This window comes from Acipenser ruthenus, chromosome 6 (assembly GCF_902713425.1).
Source record: "Acipenser ruthenus chromosome 6, fAciRut3.2 maternal haplotype, whole genome shotgun sequence".
Taxonomy (NCBI): domain Eukaryota; kingdom Metazoa; phylum Chordata; class Actinopteri; order Acipenseriformes; family Acipenseridae; genus Acipenser; species Acipenser ruthenus.
In genome coordinates, this window is record NC_081194.1 from 26,768,944 (window position 1) to 26,789,711 (window position 20,768).

Here is a 20,768-nt window from a genome sequence, read left to right on the forward strand (position 1 = left end):
TCATATGATCTATGAACAATACAATACAACAATACTATGAACAATTTTTATGATCTTATACATAAAAATTGTTCATAGTATTTCATACTAACAATAATTATCACTACCGATGATTATATGTTACCACAACAATCTATACTATTTAAAGCAAACATTTTAACATGTATTTATTAGTATAGCATTATTCTGTATTTAAGCTGAAAAAGTATTAGCAGAAATTCCAGCCCTCAATTCTGGAGCTGTGCCTATCTTGATAAGAGACTGCTCAAGGCCGGCCAGTGTATCAAGTTGTACCAGATTCTGTTATACGATCTTACAGAGAGAGCACTTTACAGTATTTGTTACAGACTAAAGATTATTCAGACATTACTAATGGTTACAGCACATATCATCTCATTAATACATTTCATTTTTAAATCATCCAGTCCATGTCCAATGTTTCAGCTCGTTCCCAGCAGGACTCCACTTCTGTCTTGGGTTCAGCTCGGGTCGGCTCTGCAAACACCACAATACCTATTTTGCTCTACATTATTAATGGGCAGACTTAATACAACTGAATCTGAATCAATCGAGGAGCCGTGAACCCTAGCCACTGAAATTCTCCATGCAAAGGAATCCAATTTCTTACTACACATAATAACTGGTTCGGGGTCACCCGTGACACTCCTGTGAGCGATTTGAAGCCTCATGAGGCAATGAACCCCGTGTATGATTTGAAGCCTCAATGAAGTAATGAACCCTGTGAATGATTTGAAGCTCCGCACTAACGTAGTTGCATCAGTTGAAGCCCCTCTCCAAAATTCATAGGCATTCTAGTATTAGGCATAGCATTAATGGGTCATTAGTTCAGTGTCTCATCGGTGTCTCTCGGATGGCTAGATTATTTTAAGCATACAACATACTTGAAGCGTAACCCCAAGTCAATTAAAGCCTATTAAAGTGCATAATATATAGAAACATAACATAATAATAATGTTTATTTTATTACATTTCAGTAAAACATACTTGAATGCAAAGATTTCTACATATACATCCATATATATTCTTATATAAAAAAAATGCATATTACATATATGACTTGGCGGACGCGAACCCGGACCTCTGGATTGAGCTTGATTACTTCCTTGCACTAAAATGGTGTTTTTTTCAATAGTATAGCAATTTGATATTCATAAGTTATATTTATTTTGTTGAAGTATCACAATGAAATAATATTGAATTCAAGACTTCTTTGACAAAGGTTTGAAAAGACATTTTATTAACAATTATTTCTGGAAAACATCTCAAATAATCATTACATTTATTTTTATAATAATTAATAATTAAACTCCCCCAATTTCACATAGTAGTACCCAGTATATGAATTATATATTTTAAATTTAACAGATTAATTGAAATTATTTAAAAATGTAATTTGACAAACAGTATATTCTTCCTTCCAGTTCTAACCTACGTCAACGAAGCATTATTGATTAGAAGTAAAGCGTTGTATTAGTGGATTGTGTCGTCTTTTGTAAATATACCATCAAAACGTTTTGATAGTGCACCAACGATACCGTCAGCAAGAGTTTACTCTGTGAGCGTGCGTGACTGCATACCCTGAGCATCTGCAGCTTCAGAGGATCCGTAGAAATGTTGCCGTTTGTGTCACGTGATGTATTGCTTCATGTGAACCAATTGAACCTTTGATTCACAACACTTTTGCTTCTAATGGTTCGAGACGAGTCGAAGCGGGCGAGGCTTTGTACCCATCACTAATGAGACCTTGTAGGTACTCGTTCTAGAAGATTACTTGTGTTTTGTTCTGTTTTACTTTGGCCCCTGTGCCATTTGTTTTCTGAGTGTCTTGTTTAAACTGTTTGTTTTGTTTAATATTAAGATTTAGCCCTTTACAAAGCATACATTTTTTTGTATCCTTTTAGTTATTATGCTTTTCAGTCCCTTCATATTAACACAGGGGTGTGCAATTTTTTTAAATTGTTGTCCAAGGGACAACATGCTAGAAAAATGCTACTTGTCCCTCCCTGTTGCAAAAAACACACAAAAAAAGTGGAATATAACTTGTAGGATTTTGGTTTTATTTAATAGTGAACACAGGCAATCAATTAGTGATTAACAGGGGTGGATCTAGTCTTGTAGCTTGACTGGCTCACTAAATTCTCAAAGGTACAGATAAGCTTCCCTTTTGACCTCACCTCAACAAATTTATAACATACTTTAAGGAAATGTTCCTTTCACTGCAGTTTGGAATACATTTGCTAGTAAATTTAAGTAGCATTCTAAAAGTACAACTATAATAAGCAATACTTATTCAAATATAAAATTAGCTTCTGCCTGTTTTTTCCCACTCTTTCTCTAAGTTAATAAACTAACTGTCAAACTTAATAAACACCACACCCCTACACATGTTAAAAAATGCAGCAGTAGCTCTGGATTAATTATGAATACCTGTAGGACATGCACAACATTATTTAACAGAATGGTGAATCAACTCACCAGAACGGAAAACACCAAATTGCTTGTCGACTTGTGTCTGAATCTGTTTTAAAAAAAAAAAAAAAAAAAAAAAAAAAAAAGATCAAACTATTTCCAACTGTTTATAGCAAGAGAAACAGTGGTGCGTTTCGCCATTTGTTTACATGCTTGTAGTGATGAGGTGCACTCGTGGAAATCAGAATACAAAATGAGGCAATGATATGTTGGCGGTTCTGGAAGATTTGATAAACCAATCAGTGTGCCAAGTCACATTTGAGAAGATTGAATAAACCATTTGAATTCAAGTTTGATGATGAGTTATCAGGTTACAAAACTATGGCAGGCCATCTGGGTCAAAAACATGTGCTGTTTAGTACACATTTCAAATAAATTACTATGTGTAGTACTGTGATACACTACACACGTTTTATTTTGTTAACTACACTTACTATTTTTACTATACGTACAAATTTGGGCCAAACAGTTCTTTAGAAATGAAATAAGAGCCAGTGAATTTAAAGAAAGTACTATGTGTACTAAATGATCCAATGAAAAGTCGCCTCACATTTTCTATGCTCTTCCAAAAGTTATCAGATAATGTAAGCCTTTGAATATTTTTAAAAGCCATCTCCATCATACTTTTTTAAACTTGCCTTTCCAATATTTAAACTTCTGTTTGTACAGTGTTTTTTATGTGCCTTTACTTTTCCTATTATGTTTTTTTTTTTTTTTCTGTCACCGTAAAACTTCCAATAATCGCTGGGTCTTTTTTAAACGGTGTGTTATACTGGATGCTTTTTAGTGGATTTTATTGTTTTTGTTATTAACAGTGGTAGATGCAATTCAATTTTTCAATGCAGATTAGTTCTTCTGCTTGTTCATTTTCTAACGTTTTGCATATCCATGTTTACTTTTGCTTTATACTTTGGGGGTGTACAACACAGTGGCATTGTTATAAAATAAAACTGTTACTTAATACCCACTGACACAACCTGTTAACGATGTTGCTGGAATGTTGCAACGTAATTCTGTTAATGCTATAAGGTTGTATGCCAGTGGCGTCTCCATGATTGCATCTGAAGTATTTGAAGATGTTAGTGAGCGCGTTTTTGACCCAGATGGCCTTCCATACAAAACAGTACTATGTCCGTTGTGAACGAATCGCTAGCGCTGCCAAAAAGGTGTTCTTTTAAGCAAAGTTGCTTTCTGTAGGCGGAGCATTTACAATGTGAAAAATCCATTTCACCACAAGGGTGTTCCCTTAGGCAAAGTGTTCTCTTAGGAGGTGTTCCTATATGCGGAGACTGCTGTATTCTTTTTAATACAGCGTTTAAATCTTAAAAAAATATGTAAATATGGTAAACTAGGTTAGCAACCATAAAAATGAAAGAAAACAAATAATTACATTTTTTACCAGGAAAAGTTTGTCTTGAAATGCTTCTAAGCAGTAAACTTTGCTGCTTTATTTTTAAACATCCCAACAAGTACACACTTGACCATGAAGTGTTATAAATTACACAACACGATTTTTTCAAATCTGCTAATACCTTAGTGACTATTGTGTGTTGTCAGGATCATGTAATAAGGAAGCAGTATCACTTATTTGGTCATTTACCAAAGAATGTAAATAATACCTTAAGTATAAAACATTGGTCTGTGCCAGAGACTGTCAGGCAGCCATTTCTGGGTTTTTTTTTTTATAACCTCTTTGTAAATTTCCATTTCATGCCATAGAATTTACTATATGATGTTATTTTCCACATAAACTTCTATAATTATCAAGAGGAAAAATACAATTGGAACAAAAGGCTTTAGAATAGCAGTAAAAACAGATAAACCATTGTTTGAAACGTGCCCTGAGCAATCGTGACACGTGGAAAAGGAATTTTAGAAAAATTTAAGGGAAACGCAGAAAGAGTTTCAGAGTGTATTTTGTTTGTTTGTTTTAGCTGTAGTGCTTTAACGGTCAATATACCTTTTAGGAGTTGCTAGGTTATTTTTTTTTGCCCATTGTGGTCAAAATAACTTTGAGCTCAAAAGCTGTCATATATATGTGTTACAGAGCTACCTCATGCCATTTTAAGAGTGCTGACTCATGCATTCTCTGTATGCAAGACCTACAACGTCGAAGGCACTTTTAAAATAAGACGTAGCCATGCAACACATCATATAAAGATACTAAAATATATTAAAAGGTGCTGTAAAATATCTGTATTCAAAGAAAAATTAAGTAGATTTCAATTAAAAACACTGTTTTGTAGATAGCTGTTCTTGACAAAGTTTGCTGTTGCCATTTTCCCATCCAGTAGAGAAGTGCATGTTAAGAATTCTATTAATGACTTTATTTACTTATAATTAAGAGATAAGTAAGCAGTTGTTTTGGAACATATATTGTTAATTCGTGTGCTTTATTTGCTGTTCCGTTACTGAATAATAATAGAACACTGATCTCAGTAGAAAACAATGGGAGAACAGTGTCTGGTTTTTGTAAAATAAACAATAACATGTTTAGCCAGATAATAGACTTGAGGAACCAACCAGAAGTAATTTATCATTATGGCATCTGAGAGACTGTTTGACAAACTGTAAATGTTTAACAAAACTGCAAATGCAAGAATCAAAGGAAATTGGTTATGAAGGCTAGAGTAACATAGAGACAGCAAACAAATGTTGGTCTAAATGAGCAGTAGCTGGCTATACTCGTGCTGCATATAGCAATTGGAAAATCATTACAATTCTCTGTACAGCTTTATCATATTTGATGGATTTTCACCATTCTGAGAAGACAAGAAGCATTATATAGGCCAACTTATTATTATTTTCTTAGCAGACGCCCTTATCCAGGGCGACTTACAATTGTTACAAGATATCACGTTATTTTTACATACAAATAATGTGATATCACTTGCAAGGCTCTATTTGTACTGGTTAAGCAACACTTGCAAGGCTATATTTGTACTGGTTAAGCAAGCACAAAAACAAACATGGGATGTTTGCTGACTATATAGACAATATAAGGTTTTGAAAAGCATTATAAGAACAGGATGATTATAAATTGGCCATTTTGCAACTCTGCTGTGTGAAAAATAACAGGAGGAAGGAGGAAGCACCAAATGATTCTAGGATAACCAGTCTTGAGTAACTGGCACTTATACCTATGTTATTGTATTACCTTATGAGTGGCCTGTTTTGTTGTAAAAATGGTTCCATTTAAAAACATCCAATTGCAGCATTTCAAAAAGGGATACAATACCATGTTATGGAACATGTTCCTACATAGCAGTACTGACAATGGCTATTTTACTTTAAAATGAATGTATGCTACCAGTGTAGAGGTACTAGAGTCCTTGTTCTTTAGTACTGTACATTAGGAAGACATTTTACATACATGTTGTTCTTTATAACTATTTTTATTTTCAGTTTGTCCCCTGCCTCCAATGGTGGAACATGGAGACTACATTTGCCACCCACAGCCCTGTGACAGATACAATCATGGTACTGTGGTAGAGTTCCACTGTGACCCTGGATACTATCTAGCTAATGACTACAAGTATATCACCTGTCAGTATGGGCAGTGGTTTCCTAACCTCCAGGTATATTGTGTTAAATTAGGTAGGTATAACAATGTAAGTACATAACTTGTCATTTAAATTATACTAAACAACACACGTCTAAAACGAATACTATGCAACTCATTACGACAAATATGTCTATCAGAATATATGTTTTTACAATTGCTTTACAAACTGGTAATATCTGATATTCCCTCTCATCTACCTAAAATGAAGATGCCTATTGTTTTAAAAGAAATATGTACATTATATTCCTGTTGAAACTTCTATAGTAAGTACCCAAAAAAATGTGTATCATGTCTGAGCCTAAAGCCCCTTTTAACTGGCATGCTCTACTCTGAGCCTACCCGGTTAGGACCCAGTGTCATGCAGGTTGGCTACACGATTTCAACCTGGGTGACACACGCAAGTGCACAGTGCCCCGGAAGCAGCTTATTATGGACAGTTCCATCCAAGCTTCTCTGGATTGAACCGTCAGCCTAAATGTTGATTAGAGCAAATGTTTCTTCATCCCTGCTGCAGTCTGGCTCATGCTGTGTCACAATCAACAGAAATATGGCTAAACAGCAATGTTCCTTGCAGAAGTGAAACCTTCACACAGGCGTGGCTGTTTGTTATTTCATTGGCTTTCAAAAGGCAGTAATGCATTTTGTCTTGGTCAACCCGGGTCAAAGCGTGTCGACCCACATCCTGAGATGGGTCGTTGGGAACCAGGGCCTGGAGTGCCAGTGTGAAAGGAACTTAAGAGAAAGCCCTGTTAGTAATATTAAGAGGGATTTTTTTAAGACATGATGATTGGAATGGGCTTCCATGGTAAAAATGTAACGGGCAAAACACCTGATTTCTTATTAAATGCATACTTTTAATACTGATATATGTGTTTAATACTGATATATGTGTTTAGTAGTGTTATGATATATCTGCTGATTTATACAGCAAAACAGCAACTTTCAAATCAGTAAACAGGAGGTATGTTTTAAATGAAGAGCTTTTCACTGCATGCAGAACCCTTTCACTTTGATTACTTTGTTTTTCACACTTTTTGGCTGGTTTACAAATACGTTTGGGTGTACATTTTTCAAATCGTTTACTCCAATCTTTAACTGTTTAAAAAAAAAAATGTTGAGTGCCTTTGTGGCTTGCATTACTTAGTTGTTTGGTTTATGGTTTGCAGAACTGGCAGATATTTTTTCCCCTTTCAAACAAATCAGTTTATGAAAGACTGGAATAAACGTTTTAACAATATACCCCTTGGGCTAATTCTCAAAGCTGTGTAATATCTGAGGATGTTGTTAATTATTTTCGAATTGTAATTTGTTTTAAGGTGTTTTTTTATTTATTTTTTTAGAAAAAAATGTGATTATGAAAATAAAAAATGGAAAATATAGAGCAAATAGCTTTGGAAATCAAAACACTTTCAGCCTGATTTTCAGAAGGCACATTTTTAGAGAGAAAATAGAAGTCGCAATGCATTTGCACTGTGTTTTTTTTTTTTTTACTACCTAATTATACGTCTTGATTTTCAACAGGGACAGTTTAATTTTCTCCTACTCGCAGTGCCATTTGCGACTCCTGCTTATGACCTGATTTAATTGAAACGACAACTGATTTTCAGGTTCATTAACAAGCTAATTAGTCATATTTCTATAGTCTGGACTTCAGCGAGGCAGCACACATGTAATAGCAACAATTGGAGGCGGAGGGAGGAAAAATACATTGTTAGCCACCCAAGTTGAGCTTTTACTTGATGATATTTTATCACATAAAACTGTTGTTTTTGGAGAAAGGTCTGGTGCCCCTGCTAAATTTAAAATACGGAAGGATATAACTGAAAAAATAAACGCAACCTCTTCCTTAAAAAGGTCAAATAAAGTCCAAAAAAGATTCTGGGACCTAAAGTTATGATGCACCCCCTAGTCTCTAAGTTGCTTTAGATAAAAGCATCTGCTAAATGACTATATAGTAATAATAATAGTAATACAGCATGCCTATAGAAAAAAAGTCCTTTGTTTTATTTCAATATCACAATGTATTTGCTGATGCAATATAAATATTCTTTACATGCAATATGATTTATTTCTTAGCAGATGCCCTTATCCAGGACAAGTTACAGTTGTTACAAGATATCACATTATTTTTACATACAATTACCCATTTATACAGTTGGGTTTTTACTGGAGCAATCTAGGTAAAGTACCTTGCTCAAGGGGACAGCAACAGTGTCACCCACCTGGGATTGAACCCACGACCCGCCGGTCAGGAGTCCAGAGCCCTAACCACTACTCATCATAAATCATAATAAAAATGTTAAAAATTAATATGCGTTTGCTACATATGTTTTCGATTGGTCATATGTTAATTATGTATTTAATATATTCTAAAATTAGCCAGCCTCCACTTATAAGCCCCCTGTTCAAATTTTCTGAACAAGGCACTGTTCTCCATGATAAATGAGTCGTAGCATGAGCCAGGCTACTTAGCAGCTACATCAAGTGAACATTGATCATCACATAAAACTTGCATAGTTAAAGAATGATGATGTTTTCATTCCTTGAATCTGGGGATATTGCAACATGTGTGCAATCTATTACACCTAGCACGTTTGGGAAGCCAGACAACTGATAATATTTGTGTTTGGTTCTATTTTGTCCTACATCCCCAATTGGAAATAGTATATACCCTTGCCCTACGGAAAAGTGCATCTGTGACATGTCAGTATCTTTTGACATAGAAGACTGGCAGCTGCCTGATCTGTCCCCAGCTGTTGTCTGGATGGCACCCGTTGCATGAAAATGAATGGCTACTGTAACCCTTACAGGTACAGGTATAGCGTGACTGCGGCCTGTTTGTGATTCTAAATCACACTTAAGCAGATCAAACAGCTCTGTTACAGTGCAAATATCCAATCTGTATCTACGCATAACTTGTTTTATAGTTAGATCTAGAAATGTCTGACGGGGACGAAATGTTCTGGGTTTAGTGTAGGGTCGTTTTTTTCCTCATCCCTTCCCTCTCGTGCTGCAGTCAAAGAATTGGAAGCACTTCGATATTCTGCATTGTAGATTACAGCTCTGTAGCCCTGTCAGCGGTCACCGTTTACATAAGGCACGAGAGGCATGTCTTAATTAGCGAATGTATTTTGGTGTTTTGAACCTTTGAAAATAAGGCTTGTTTGCAAAATAGGACCCATTATGAATTTCAATTGCTTAAAAAGCTGTAATGCAAGTGTATTTTCAAAAAAGTGTGAAACCTAAAATTTTGACTGTTCTGACTTATACGACTGTTGAAAATACATTTTGCAACTTATCTGGAGTTGCAAAGGTGTTTTGCGACCTGTTTTTCCCTCTGCCTCTTTTGAAAATCAGGCTGTTTGTGTCATAGGATTCTTTCTAAAGACTATAACACAAATAATGCTTTGTTATAAAGGCCCCTAAATGTACTCAATTGTGAAATTTGCAATATCAATTTGAAAGGCAAAGAAACCTGGCAACAGTACAAAACAATTGACTATGAAATCTACCTACTAATGTTTCTTTCTAGTTTTGTAACATTCCTAGTGTATTCCTTTCACAGGAAGTTAACCAGCATTCATCATAAGTTTCTCTGTATAACTAAAGTTGACCTTTAACATCCATTGAGTGTTCTTTCTACCGGACCAGTTGATGAATGTCTTTACTGTTACAGATTTATCCTGGCCAGCCACACAGGAAAACCTCCTGACCACATGGAAAGTAGTTGCATTCACAGCCACCAGCGTCCTGCTATTATTACTGTTTGTCATTCTAGCCAAAGTATTTCAAACAAAGTTCAAGGCACGCTGCCAGTCAAGGTGCGTTTATTGTACCATTGATCTTAAAAGATTAGAGGTGGTTGGAGTTATTTATTACCACTGTTAATAAGGCAAGCAGTTTTACTATGCATGCTAACAGAGACAATTTCTTTCCTGAGTGCAATAAGATGGGTGATGACTGACATATTATGAATCATATTTCACATTGTATGCTAATTGCTTACTTACTACCAGCTAGTTAGATTAGCTGCATTATAGCTGTTAATAAATTGAATGGATTCTAATCTCTCACACTTGATATTATACAATACATTGTTGTATGAATTTTGAAAAAAAATGCATGAGTGGATATAGCTATAAAGCCAAATTAAATAGCAAGTGGACATGTTCATTTTATAAAATACAATATATAACTCTCTCTGTAAAATATATGCATCGTATTCCTTCAAATTTATGACGCAGACCAAATTTCCCCCCTTCCATCTGAGGAAAAAATAAAACTTCAAATAAATATGTATTTACAAATATTCAACCTCAATTACGCATGTGGAGGCAGTTTGCGGCCGTATGCTGTCAAACAGAGCATTACAGTTCTGTGCTGCATCTCCTTTCCAGTCGTGATTACTCACACCTGTTTTTCTTTCAGTTTAACTGTGGTATTGCTTGGCATGTCCAAAAATACGGGATCCGATCAGCATTTCCGATCTGTCCAAGCTGGTCTGTTTGTAAGAAACACTGAAATTGTAAAAGCTTTTCTTTTGAATTCCTCAAGAAGCTAATAACGCTTCTTTGAAAATGGCTGCCTGTATGATTTGAGATTGGGCAGTAGTTTTGGTTTGTCTTTTCTTGGCAGTAAGTCACATTGCTGCTTGTGTACTTGGGCAGTGACATCTTTGTTAGTCTTATCTCGACAGTCTGTCACATTGCTGTTTGTGTACTCGGGTAGTCGCATTGTTTGTTGGCGATTTTTTTTAATACATGCATCACTACTGTACTCAAATTTAAGACACAGGCTTTATGATAAGCAAAAAATGGTTAAAGTGCATCTTAAATTCGAAGGAATATGGTATATATGTGTATATTCAAACTTTATTTAATCCAACCATGTATATTGCATAAGCAATGGGTCAAGAGCTGCTATATAAAGTTTTTTAGTATTTCAGCGACAATTTTTTTTTGTGATATTTCCCACAGAGATGGACAGCGAGGTCCGAATGATCCTAATTTTGTAGTAGTGGCTGGAATCCCAGTAATGCTGCCTTCTTATGATGAAGCTGTGAACAGCAGTAATTTCATGCCGCCAAGCTTCCCGCCCCCTGCTGGTCAAGGGGAATCCCTACATTCAGAGGACCAGGGTCCTCCTGCCTATCCAGGTTATGTTGAAAACAGCCGTGCCATACAACCAGAATCCAGTGAATATGAAGCCTGTGAGAGTTTCTATGATTCTTCTGAACAGCTTCAAAGTATATGTCCTTCATCCATGTGTCCTGGGGGATTGAACAACCTTTCAGAAAGAACCAATGTGATAACTTCAACAGCAGACACTGCTTCCACAAGTCCAAGTATTGACATTGCAGATGGTAAGTTTTTACATGACAATTATTATTTTAAGCAAATCCTTACTCTAACACGGTAATTGAACCAAATATATCATAGAAAACAGCTGTGTAAATGCAGCGTGAGTGTTTCAGAACATTTTCTTTTCTCAAACCGTGATTTGAAATGGAAAATGAAACTAATAAACAATCTCTGAAACAGTTGAAAAAGGTTTCATGAAACGCAAACTTGATTCAGTTAATCAAAATGGGCTTTAAAAAGTCCTTAACAAAAGTCATCTGAACAGCCCTTAATGTGGGCCTACTACCTGTCTGTACTATTGATATGGCCAGAAATTAAACAATATGGCAGTGACATGGTTACTTTTTACATTAACCAGTGCTTTGAAAAATACTTTAACCCCCACTAAAAAATGCTTCACAAATGGAAACTTGATTTAATTAACCAGAAAGGGGGTAAAAAACTTTAGTATTTAGAAATAGTATTAGTAGATGTGCTTTCTGTCATATAGTTTTCTTTCTACATTATCTAATATCAACTTTAATTTAAAGATACTCAGCACATAGCATGTGGTTTGCATGTGTTAGTAAACAGCACTGTAATGTTAGGCACACTTGCAAAAATTAATATTTGGTTTACAGTGTTATCAGTTGATAGGACTGCTAAAAGGCAAGTATGACATAGTTAAGAAACTGCATTGCAAGATTTACAGCCACATCCCTCATAAAGGTTTCACATCATAAAAGTATAGCGTAGGTAAGTATTGTAAAGCTCAAATTAATATGGTAAAGTATACTAAGAAACATGGTAAATTAAATGTACAGTATAGCCATAGGAAAAACTGCAAAATGTATATGCAGGTTTACTGTGGTAAACATGTATGCCTAGGATAAAGTTTTAATGATGTCACCACTGTCCTTGTACACAACTCAAAAGAAAAATAAAAGAGCAAACATTAACTATAGCAAAAATAACACCATGAACAGTAAAAAATAAATACATTTTTAAAAAAGTAAGACATTCCCCAGGTATTCCTTTTGTGTGTTCTTCAATAAATTGTGACAGCTGACAGCTGTTGATATGCTTTTTGTACTATACCACATGCCCCCCCCCCCTTAAAAACAGGTACCCCAATTTAGACTTCAGGTGATAACATTTGTTGTTGTTTGTTTTGCAAATCATGGCTTCTAGTGATGCCATGTGGTGGCAGACAGAGATTTTTGACTGAAGTCCAGATTGCCAGATCTGTTCACATCCTGAAATCAATTCGGTGTGAACTCTTCCACAGCAACTGGAGTCACCATAAACAACCAAACTGAGAAACCGTCCATGAGTCATGTTTGAGGTCAAGCAGATCATTCACATGGACCATTTTCAAGCTGTATGAATAATTTATCTCAAGAGACCATGTCTATAGGCATTTTGAATTCTATGGGTCTTAATAAAATGTATGTATCTGTCAATTTCAGTATGTAAAGTGTACTCTCTTGAAATACTTTTTTGGAAAAAAATCTAGTTTTAAATGTTACTCCTTTTTTATTTTTAGTGTATATTTGCAAGTAAGAATCTCTAATTGATATACATTTGCTTGCTTTTTCTTTTTGATAGAGAATAGCCCAAAGCCATTTAATTATTGTATTTAATTAAATTTAATTAAATGTATATTTACTTAAGCATTTTGTGAACGTTTCAAAATAATGTTAATAAAAAAAGACGAAATATTACAACAGTAGTATAGTAGTACAATTTAAAAAAAATGCACTATTGATTTATTTTGAGTCATCTGGGTTTATTTTTACTCATAAATGAAATAATTTAGCCCAACTGTATCAAGATTTGTCACTGTTAACATTTTAAAATGAATATAGTTCAAAATAAAGCTCCATTTAATGAGCATCTTAAAGTATGTAGTCAGGTGTGTTGATTATTAACACAGTTTATAACAATACAACACAGCTGAAGGACCTATTTTAAATATAGAACACACGTATAGGTGTGTTATAAACTGTTTATGATGAATCCCCTAAACTACAGTGTACTAATTCACATGAATGTATCTTTATTAATTTCCTTCCAGAAATCCCACTGGTAGAAGAAGACTGCTAATCTTTCATCCTTTAAACAAAGGCCTGCGTTAAGGAAAGTATACCAGGCTATGGGACATAAATCTAAGAACACACTTTTTGCGGTCAGATGGAATCATCATTTTTTATTCAGTTTTCACTGTAGGCTATTTTTCTCTTTCTTTGTTTCCCAACAGCAGCATTTCATGACTTTTGCTAAAAATGCTGGTTGACAAATTTAACAGATATCACCATCCTGCAAGAACAGTGCACATCAAGCATGGATGTAAATGGAAGCAACTAACATATTTGTAATACACATGTGCACATGCAACGAGGATCACCTTCAACAATTCATGAATCTGAAATAATTCTTGGAAGTAATGTGTGTGTGTTTGTTTTTTTTTCTTTTGTTTTTTTTTGTAACAATTTTCATACCAGGATCGCACCTATGAGATTAAAGACATCATTTCCAAGGATGTACATTGTGCAAAAATAATAATTGCATATAAATATGTCTATTGAAACCTTATATAAAGAAAGTAATCTTCAATTTCACAACAAAACTGTAAAGCACTGTATACAGTGACTCTCAAAAGTATTCACCCCTCTTGGACTTTTCCACATTTTATTGTGTTACAACATGGAATCAAATTGGATTTAATTAGGAATTTTTGCCACTGATCAACACAAAAGAAGTCCATAATGTCAAAGTGAAAAATAAAATCTACAAATTGTTCTAAATTAATTACAAATATAAAACAGAAAATAATTGCTTGCATAAGTATTCACCCCCCTATGATGCACCTAAATAAGCTCTGGTGCAACCAATTGTCTTTAGAAGTCACATAATTAGTTGAATAGAGTCCATCTGTGTCCACCTGTGTGCAATTAAGGTGTTTCACATGATTTCAGGTTAAATACACCTGTCTCTGGGAGGTCCCACAGTTGCTTAGTACATTTCCTAACAAAAACTACATCATGAAGACAAAGGAACATTCAAAGCAAATATGGAATAAGGTTCTTCAAAAGCACCAATCAGGGGTAGGATATAAGAACATTTCCAAGGCATTGAATATCCCCTGGAGCACAGTAAAGTCCATTATCAAGAAATGGAGAGAATATGGCACAACTGTGAATCTGTCTAGAACAGGCCGTCCTCAAAAACGGAGTATCCGGGCGAGAAGGGCCCTAGTCAGGGAGGCCACCAAGAAGCCTATGGCAACTCTAAAGGAGTTACAGTCTTCCACGGCTGAGCTGGGAGACACTGTGCATAAGGCAACAATAGCCTGGGTGCTTCACAAAACTGGCCTTTATGGGAGAGTGGCAAAAAGAAAGCCATTGTTGAAAAAAACTCACATCAAATCTCGGCTAGAGTTTGCCAGAAGGCATGTGGGAGACTCTGAGACCAAGTGGAAGAAGATTCTATGGCCTGATGAGACCAAAATAGAGCTTTTTGGCCTCAGCGCTAAGCGCTATGTTTGGCACAAGCCTAACACCGCACATCATCCTGAGAACACCATCCCTACCGTGAAGCATGGTGGTGGCAGCATCATGCTATGGGGATGCTTCTCTGCGTCAGGGCCTGAAAAGCTCGTGAAGATAGAGGGCAAAATGGATGCAGCAAAATACAGAGAAATCCTGGAGGAAAACCTGCTGAAGTCTGCAAGAGACCTGGGACTTGGGAGAAGATTAATCTTCCAGCAGGACAATGACCCCAAACATACAGCCAAAGCCACACTGGAGTGGCTTAAAAACAAATAGGTCAATGTCCTGGAGTGGCCCAGTCAAAGCCCGGACCTCAATCTAATTGAGAATATGTGGAAAGAGTTGAAAATTGCTGTTCACCAAAGGTCCCCATCCAACTTGACGAAGCTTGAGCAATTTTGCAAAGAAGTATGGGCAAAAATTGTACTGTCCAGATGTGCAAAGCTTGTAGAGACTTATCTAAATAGACTCATGGCTGTAATTGCTGCCAAAGGTGCCTCTACCAAATATTGACTCAAGGGGGTGAATACTTATGCAATCAATTATTTTCTGTTTTGTATTTGTAATTAATTTAGAACAATTTGTAGCTTTTATTATTTACTTTGACATTATAGACTTTTGTGTTGATCAGTGGCAAAAACTCCTAATTAAATCCATTTTGATTCCGTGTTGTAACACAATAAAATGTGGAAAAGTCCAAGGGGGGTGAATACTTTAGAGAGACACTGTATCTGCAAAACCCTCAACTCGCTTGAGACTCTTATAAATAGCAGCTGCTAACCATCACAACATTTAAAAGAGTAAAGGCTGCTACCCACCAGACGCGATGCGACAAAATGAATAGAACCTATACTTTTTTTAAGTATCTTTCACATCACAGGCGATGCGGGAGCAGCACCAGGGCGACACTGGAGCGACGCGTAATAAATAGGATTGAATCCTGCGATTTTGTAATGCGACAACTAGGGAATTGACCAATCAGAGAACCTCTTTAATGCACGTGGTCTAGCAGGGTGAAGCAGTATCTAAAATGACGGAGGAAACAATAATACTTGCCATGGAAAAATACCCAGAGCTTTATGACAAAGGTCATTGCAATTAGAAAGATACAGGGATGAAAGACAATATATGGGGGTCCATTTCAAAAGAACTGGATAAGCCTGCTATGTATGATTTATTGCCATGAAATACTATCGGAGAAGACACTCATAATTTCCACGTCATGTTGTCGAATATGTACCAGTATTGGGGCAGCAGTGTGGAGTAGTGGTTAGGGCTCTGGTCTCTTGACCAGAGGGTTGTGGGTTCAATCCCCAGTGGGGGACACTGCTGCTATACCCTTGAGCAAGGTACTTTACCTAGATTGCTCCAGTAAAAACCCAACTGTATTAATGGGGAATTGTATGTAAAAAATAATGTAATTGTATGTAAAAATAATGTGATATCTTGTAACAATTGTAAGTCGCCCTGGATAAGGGCGTCTGCTAATAAATAATAATAATAATAATTGATCATAGTTTTGTCAATAGCAATTTTTAACAGTTGTATACAGTAGATCTGGCAGTTTTCAAACCTGTTGCATCGCCTTTGTGTTGCTTCTTGTGTGAGGTCATGTCGTTGCGAAAGCATCTTGTTGCCCAATTTAAAAAATCGCATCGTGTCTCGTGTGTGGCAGCCTTTAGTAGCTTCAAATTAAACTTTTATTTCTTGTATGTCCCCTTAATTGAAATGTAAAAAAAAAAAGTTTATTTTGCTAAGTCTGAGGTAAGGTGCTTTGAGTTTATACTCTTCAGTCAGGGCCGGAATAACACATAGGCAAACTAGGCACCTGCCTGGGGCCCAAAGTCATGGGAGGGGGGCCAAAACAAAAGTTTTTTTTGGTTTGTTTTTATAAACAGATACGGAATTGCGCGCAAACTGGACGAACTTCACTCACTGACATTTCAACCAAGGCCATGTATCTCACTTGTGTTCACACAAAATCAAAGTGGTTGACCCTGAACTTACTGTCTCACTCACTTTCGTGCGGTGACACGAATACACTTCAGCCAGGTCAGTCAGTTTGATTTTGCTTGAATACAGCAAACGATGTCTCTTTCATGTGCAGCAAAGTAAAAACATGAGAAACGGGCCTAGACGGAATTATTGTGTAGATTTCCGCACAATAATGATGATTTGAACTGCAAGTACTGTTTTTTATGCTTTGATTTGAACAATGAATGCTATGGAACCACTTAAAATTAATAAGGTAATGAGAATGAAAACTAAAGCATGAAAGTTTGTGATATGTTCTTGATTTTATACCGATTATTTATGTACCACACTTTTGTAAGACAGTAATAGAAAAGGAAAAAAAATGCACCAGAGAAAAATCTAATGTAAAAACAAATATCCACACTCTTAAAATTACAAAATGTTAGCACTGCTGGACAGGTTAAGAATTGACTGTACAACATTCCTACAAATTATTAATTAGAAAAATTAAGTAATTTATTTGAAAGCAACATGTATCCATGTTTTTAATGCATCATATTAGTGTATTAAATAAATATCACTGAAGGGAGTGAGCTATTAAATTATCTACATTTCATACATTATATCACATTCTGGGATAACATGTCATGCAGTTATGTAACCTTTCAACTTCGCTCCCTACAGTATAAATCTATAGTTTATAATATGCAAAAAGTGTTGAGATAACTAGTGTTGAATACTTCTTTTCATATTCAATGCTCTACTCTAGAGCAGCTTCTGCGAATGGTAGAAAAAGAACCAAGGATAACTGCCAAAGAGATACAAGCTGAACTCCGAGGTGAAGGTACGTCAGTTTCTGATCACACCATCCGTCGCTTTTTGAGCGAAAGTGGGCTCCATGGAAGAAGACCCAGGAGGACTCCACTTTTGACAGAAAAACATAAAAAAGCCAGACTGGAATTTGCTAAAATGCATATTGACAAGCCACAATCCTTCTGGGAGAATGTCCTTTGGACAGATGAGTCAAAACTGGAGCTTTTTGGCAAGTCACATCAGCTCTATGTTCACAGACGAAAAAATGAAGCTTTCAAAGAAAAGAACACCATACCTACAGTGAAACATGGAGGCGGCTCGGTTATGTTTTGGGGCTGCTTTGCTGCGCCTGGCACAGTGTGCCTTGAATCTGTGCAGGGCACAATGAAATCTCAAGACTATCAAGGCATTCTGGAGCGAAACGTACTGCCCAGTGTCAGAAAGCTCTGTCTCAGTCGCAGGTCATGGGTCTTCCAACAGGATAATGACCCAAAACACACAGCTAAAAGCACCCAAGAATGGATAAGAACAAAACATTGGACTATTCTGAAGTGGCCTTCTATGAGTCCTGATCTGAATCCTATCGAACATCTATGGAAAGAGCTGAAACTTGCAGTCTGGAGAAGGCACCCATCAAACCTGAGACAGCTGGAGCAGTTTGCTCAGGAAGAGTGGGCCAAACTACCTGTTAACAGGTGCAGAAGTCTCATTGAGAGCTACAGAAAACGTTTGATTGCAGTGATTGCCTCTAAAGGTTGTGCAACAAAATATTAGGTTAGCGGTCCCATCATTTTTGTCCATGCCATTTTCATTTGTTTTATTATTTACAATATTATGTTGAATAAAAAATCTAAAGCAAAGTCTGATTTCTATTAAATATGGAATAAACAATGGTGGATGCCAATTACTTTTGTCAGTTTCAAGTTATTTAAGAGAAAATTGTGCATTCTTCGTTTTTTGTGGAGGGGTACCAACAAATTTGAGCACGTCTGTATATGCGCATGCAATAAGAGCCGACATACCATCCGTACATAATTTATAGTACGGGTCAAACAGTGGATTTGAAGAGAAAAAGCAGAAATCATGTTTAATAAAAAAAAAACGAATTATTTTTTTTGCCTTAAATATCCTTGCGCCAATAAAGTAGTCCCATTTATAACTTTGAACTACACACTAAGTTAAATTTTATTGATTTCACCAGAGGGGGGGAGTTGAGACGGCACTGAGTTATTTTTGACCGTGCAGACAAACTGTTTGAGCAGAACAGACGGGAGGAATAAAAACAAATACAACGGCGTCTCAGATTTCAAAAAGGTCTGTGTCTGAGAGGGGTGGATAATGTGCAGAAGTGTCTTTCTGTAGTGTTTACAAACTGCTAAAAATACATTATTTTAAGTGGCAAAGTGGGGGTGACTGAGTATAAAGACCGATTTATCTTTTTAATTGTTCTTTATCCAAATCGGCATGTCTACTTACTATTTGGGGATTTTTTGCAGGTAATTGGTTACTCAGTTTCATAGTTACAGCTGTATATCTGTAACTGTAAAAGCAAGATGTCTACTGTCCAATACTTTAAATTATGTGAGTGATTTAGAATATGTGACAAGGCTCCAACTGTCCATATTCATCCAATATACGGACAGCTGGAAACTTTTTTTTTTTTTTTTGCCAAATCAGCGATTTAATATCGATGTTTATTTTATAAAGAATTTACCCGAGAATGGGTGAAATTGATGTTTATGCTTTTAAAAAAATTAAATAAATACTTTTATGCCATTGAGAAACGTCTAATTTAGTGAAGCCCCTTTATCATATTCAACATGCAACAAAACCATGGTTACCAAGATTCTAATTGAAATAAGGTTTGGTCACAGCATACATTTACAAGTAAAAATAATATGCACAGTACAAAATATTAGATAGTTGAACAGAACTAACTTTCACTTATTCTTCAGCACAGGATGCAGGATTTGGTCAGTGGTTTTAAAGAGAATATTTGGTTTACCGTGTCCCAGAGATATGAGTTCTGAGAAGTACTTCACCCTGGCAGCAGTGAGTGCATGTCTGTAGCTACTGAGGTGATCGGTCCAAATCTCATGGTGAACTGTTAGTCCTGACGACCTCCATTTGTGCTCAGACTTGCGGCAGGCAGACTTAAGCAGTCAAAGTTCAAGGGTATACCATGGGCAGTTTCGATGTTTCTTCACTATTTTGGTTGTAAGCGGGGCAACTGTGTCGATGATCTTAGTAAGCGTTGTAGAGGGACACCACAGCATTGACTGAAGACTAGACAGTACTAGTCGGAGGGGAAGAAGAGACATGTTACGATAGTATTGTAAGATTTCGCAGATTTTTGGGATGGAAGGAAATAACAGTATCAGTAGTAGTTGAAAGTGCAGGAAGATTAATATGGCAGTGATTAAGAAATGGTCAGAGAGAGAGAGATATCTGTGACTGAGAGATTGGAGATATCAAGACCCCCGGTGATGAGCAGATCCAGGGTGTGTCCACAGGTGTGAGTGGGAATGTTGACAGATTGTGAGAGTCCAAGACCGTCCAGGAGCGTGACAAAGTCGGTCACTAGAGGGGAAGAAGGCAAATCGACATGGATGTTGAAATCACCTGAAGTGCAGATTAGGGAGAGGAATTGCGAGAACTCAGCAATAAAAGCAGTTATTCTTTGGTGGATGATAGATAACAGCAAGGGTGAGGGACATGGGAGAAGGGAACTTGATAGTGAGATGCTCAAACAAAGAGAAGGCTGGGAAAGAGAGTTTCTTAGCCTTTTGCTCAAAACATGAATGTTGCTTGTTTTTATATACAGTATTTCATGCTTGGTAATTAAATGTCTCTGTAATTTGGAGGGTTTCAAACATTCATTGGACAGCACATATTAACAGTGCGGTTGAGGTATATCTCCACTTCCAGTACAAATAAAATCGAAATTCAAGTAGCTGTCTTTCTATTTTCTTACTTTTGTAGGGTTAATGATGGCTTTATGTTTTTTACTCACAACACCACCTAATCGCTGTTCTT

The 20,768-nt window shown here is 36.3% G+C and overlaps 1 protein-coding gene across 5 annotated transcripts in view; it reads left to right on the forward strand.

Annotated features, from left to right (window-relative positions):
* The window catches only part of LOC117410908 (sushi domain-containing protein 4-like), a 37,408-nt gene extending 23,323 nt beyond the window's left edge, over positions 1 to 14,085 (forward strand). For all 5 annotated transcript variants that reach the window (XM_059025290.1, XM_059025289.1, XM_059025293.1 and 2 more), the window contains 4 exons: positions 5,896 to 6,087; positions 9,732 to 9,876; positions 11,032 to 11,417; positions 13,472 to 14,085. In XM_059025290.1, the coding sequence (XP_058881273.1) occupies positions 5,896 to 6,087; positions 9,732 to 9,876; positions 11,032 to 11,417; positions 13,472 to 13,500 (752 nt within the window). In that variant the 3' untranslated portion in view covers positions 13,501 to 14,085. The remainder of the gene's footprint in view (positions 1 to 5,895; positions 6,088 to 9,731; positions 9,877 to 11,031; positions 11,418 to 13,471) is intronic.
* Positions 14,086 to 20,768: the final 6,683 nt, after the last annotated feature.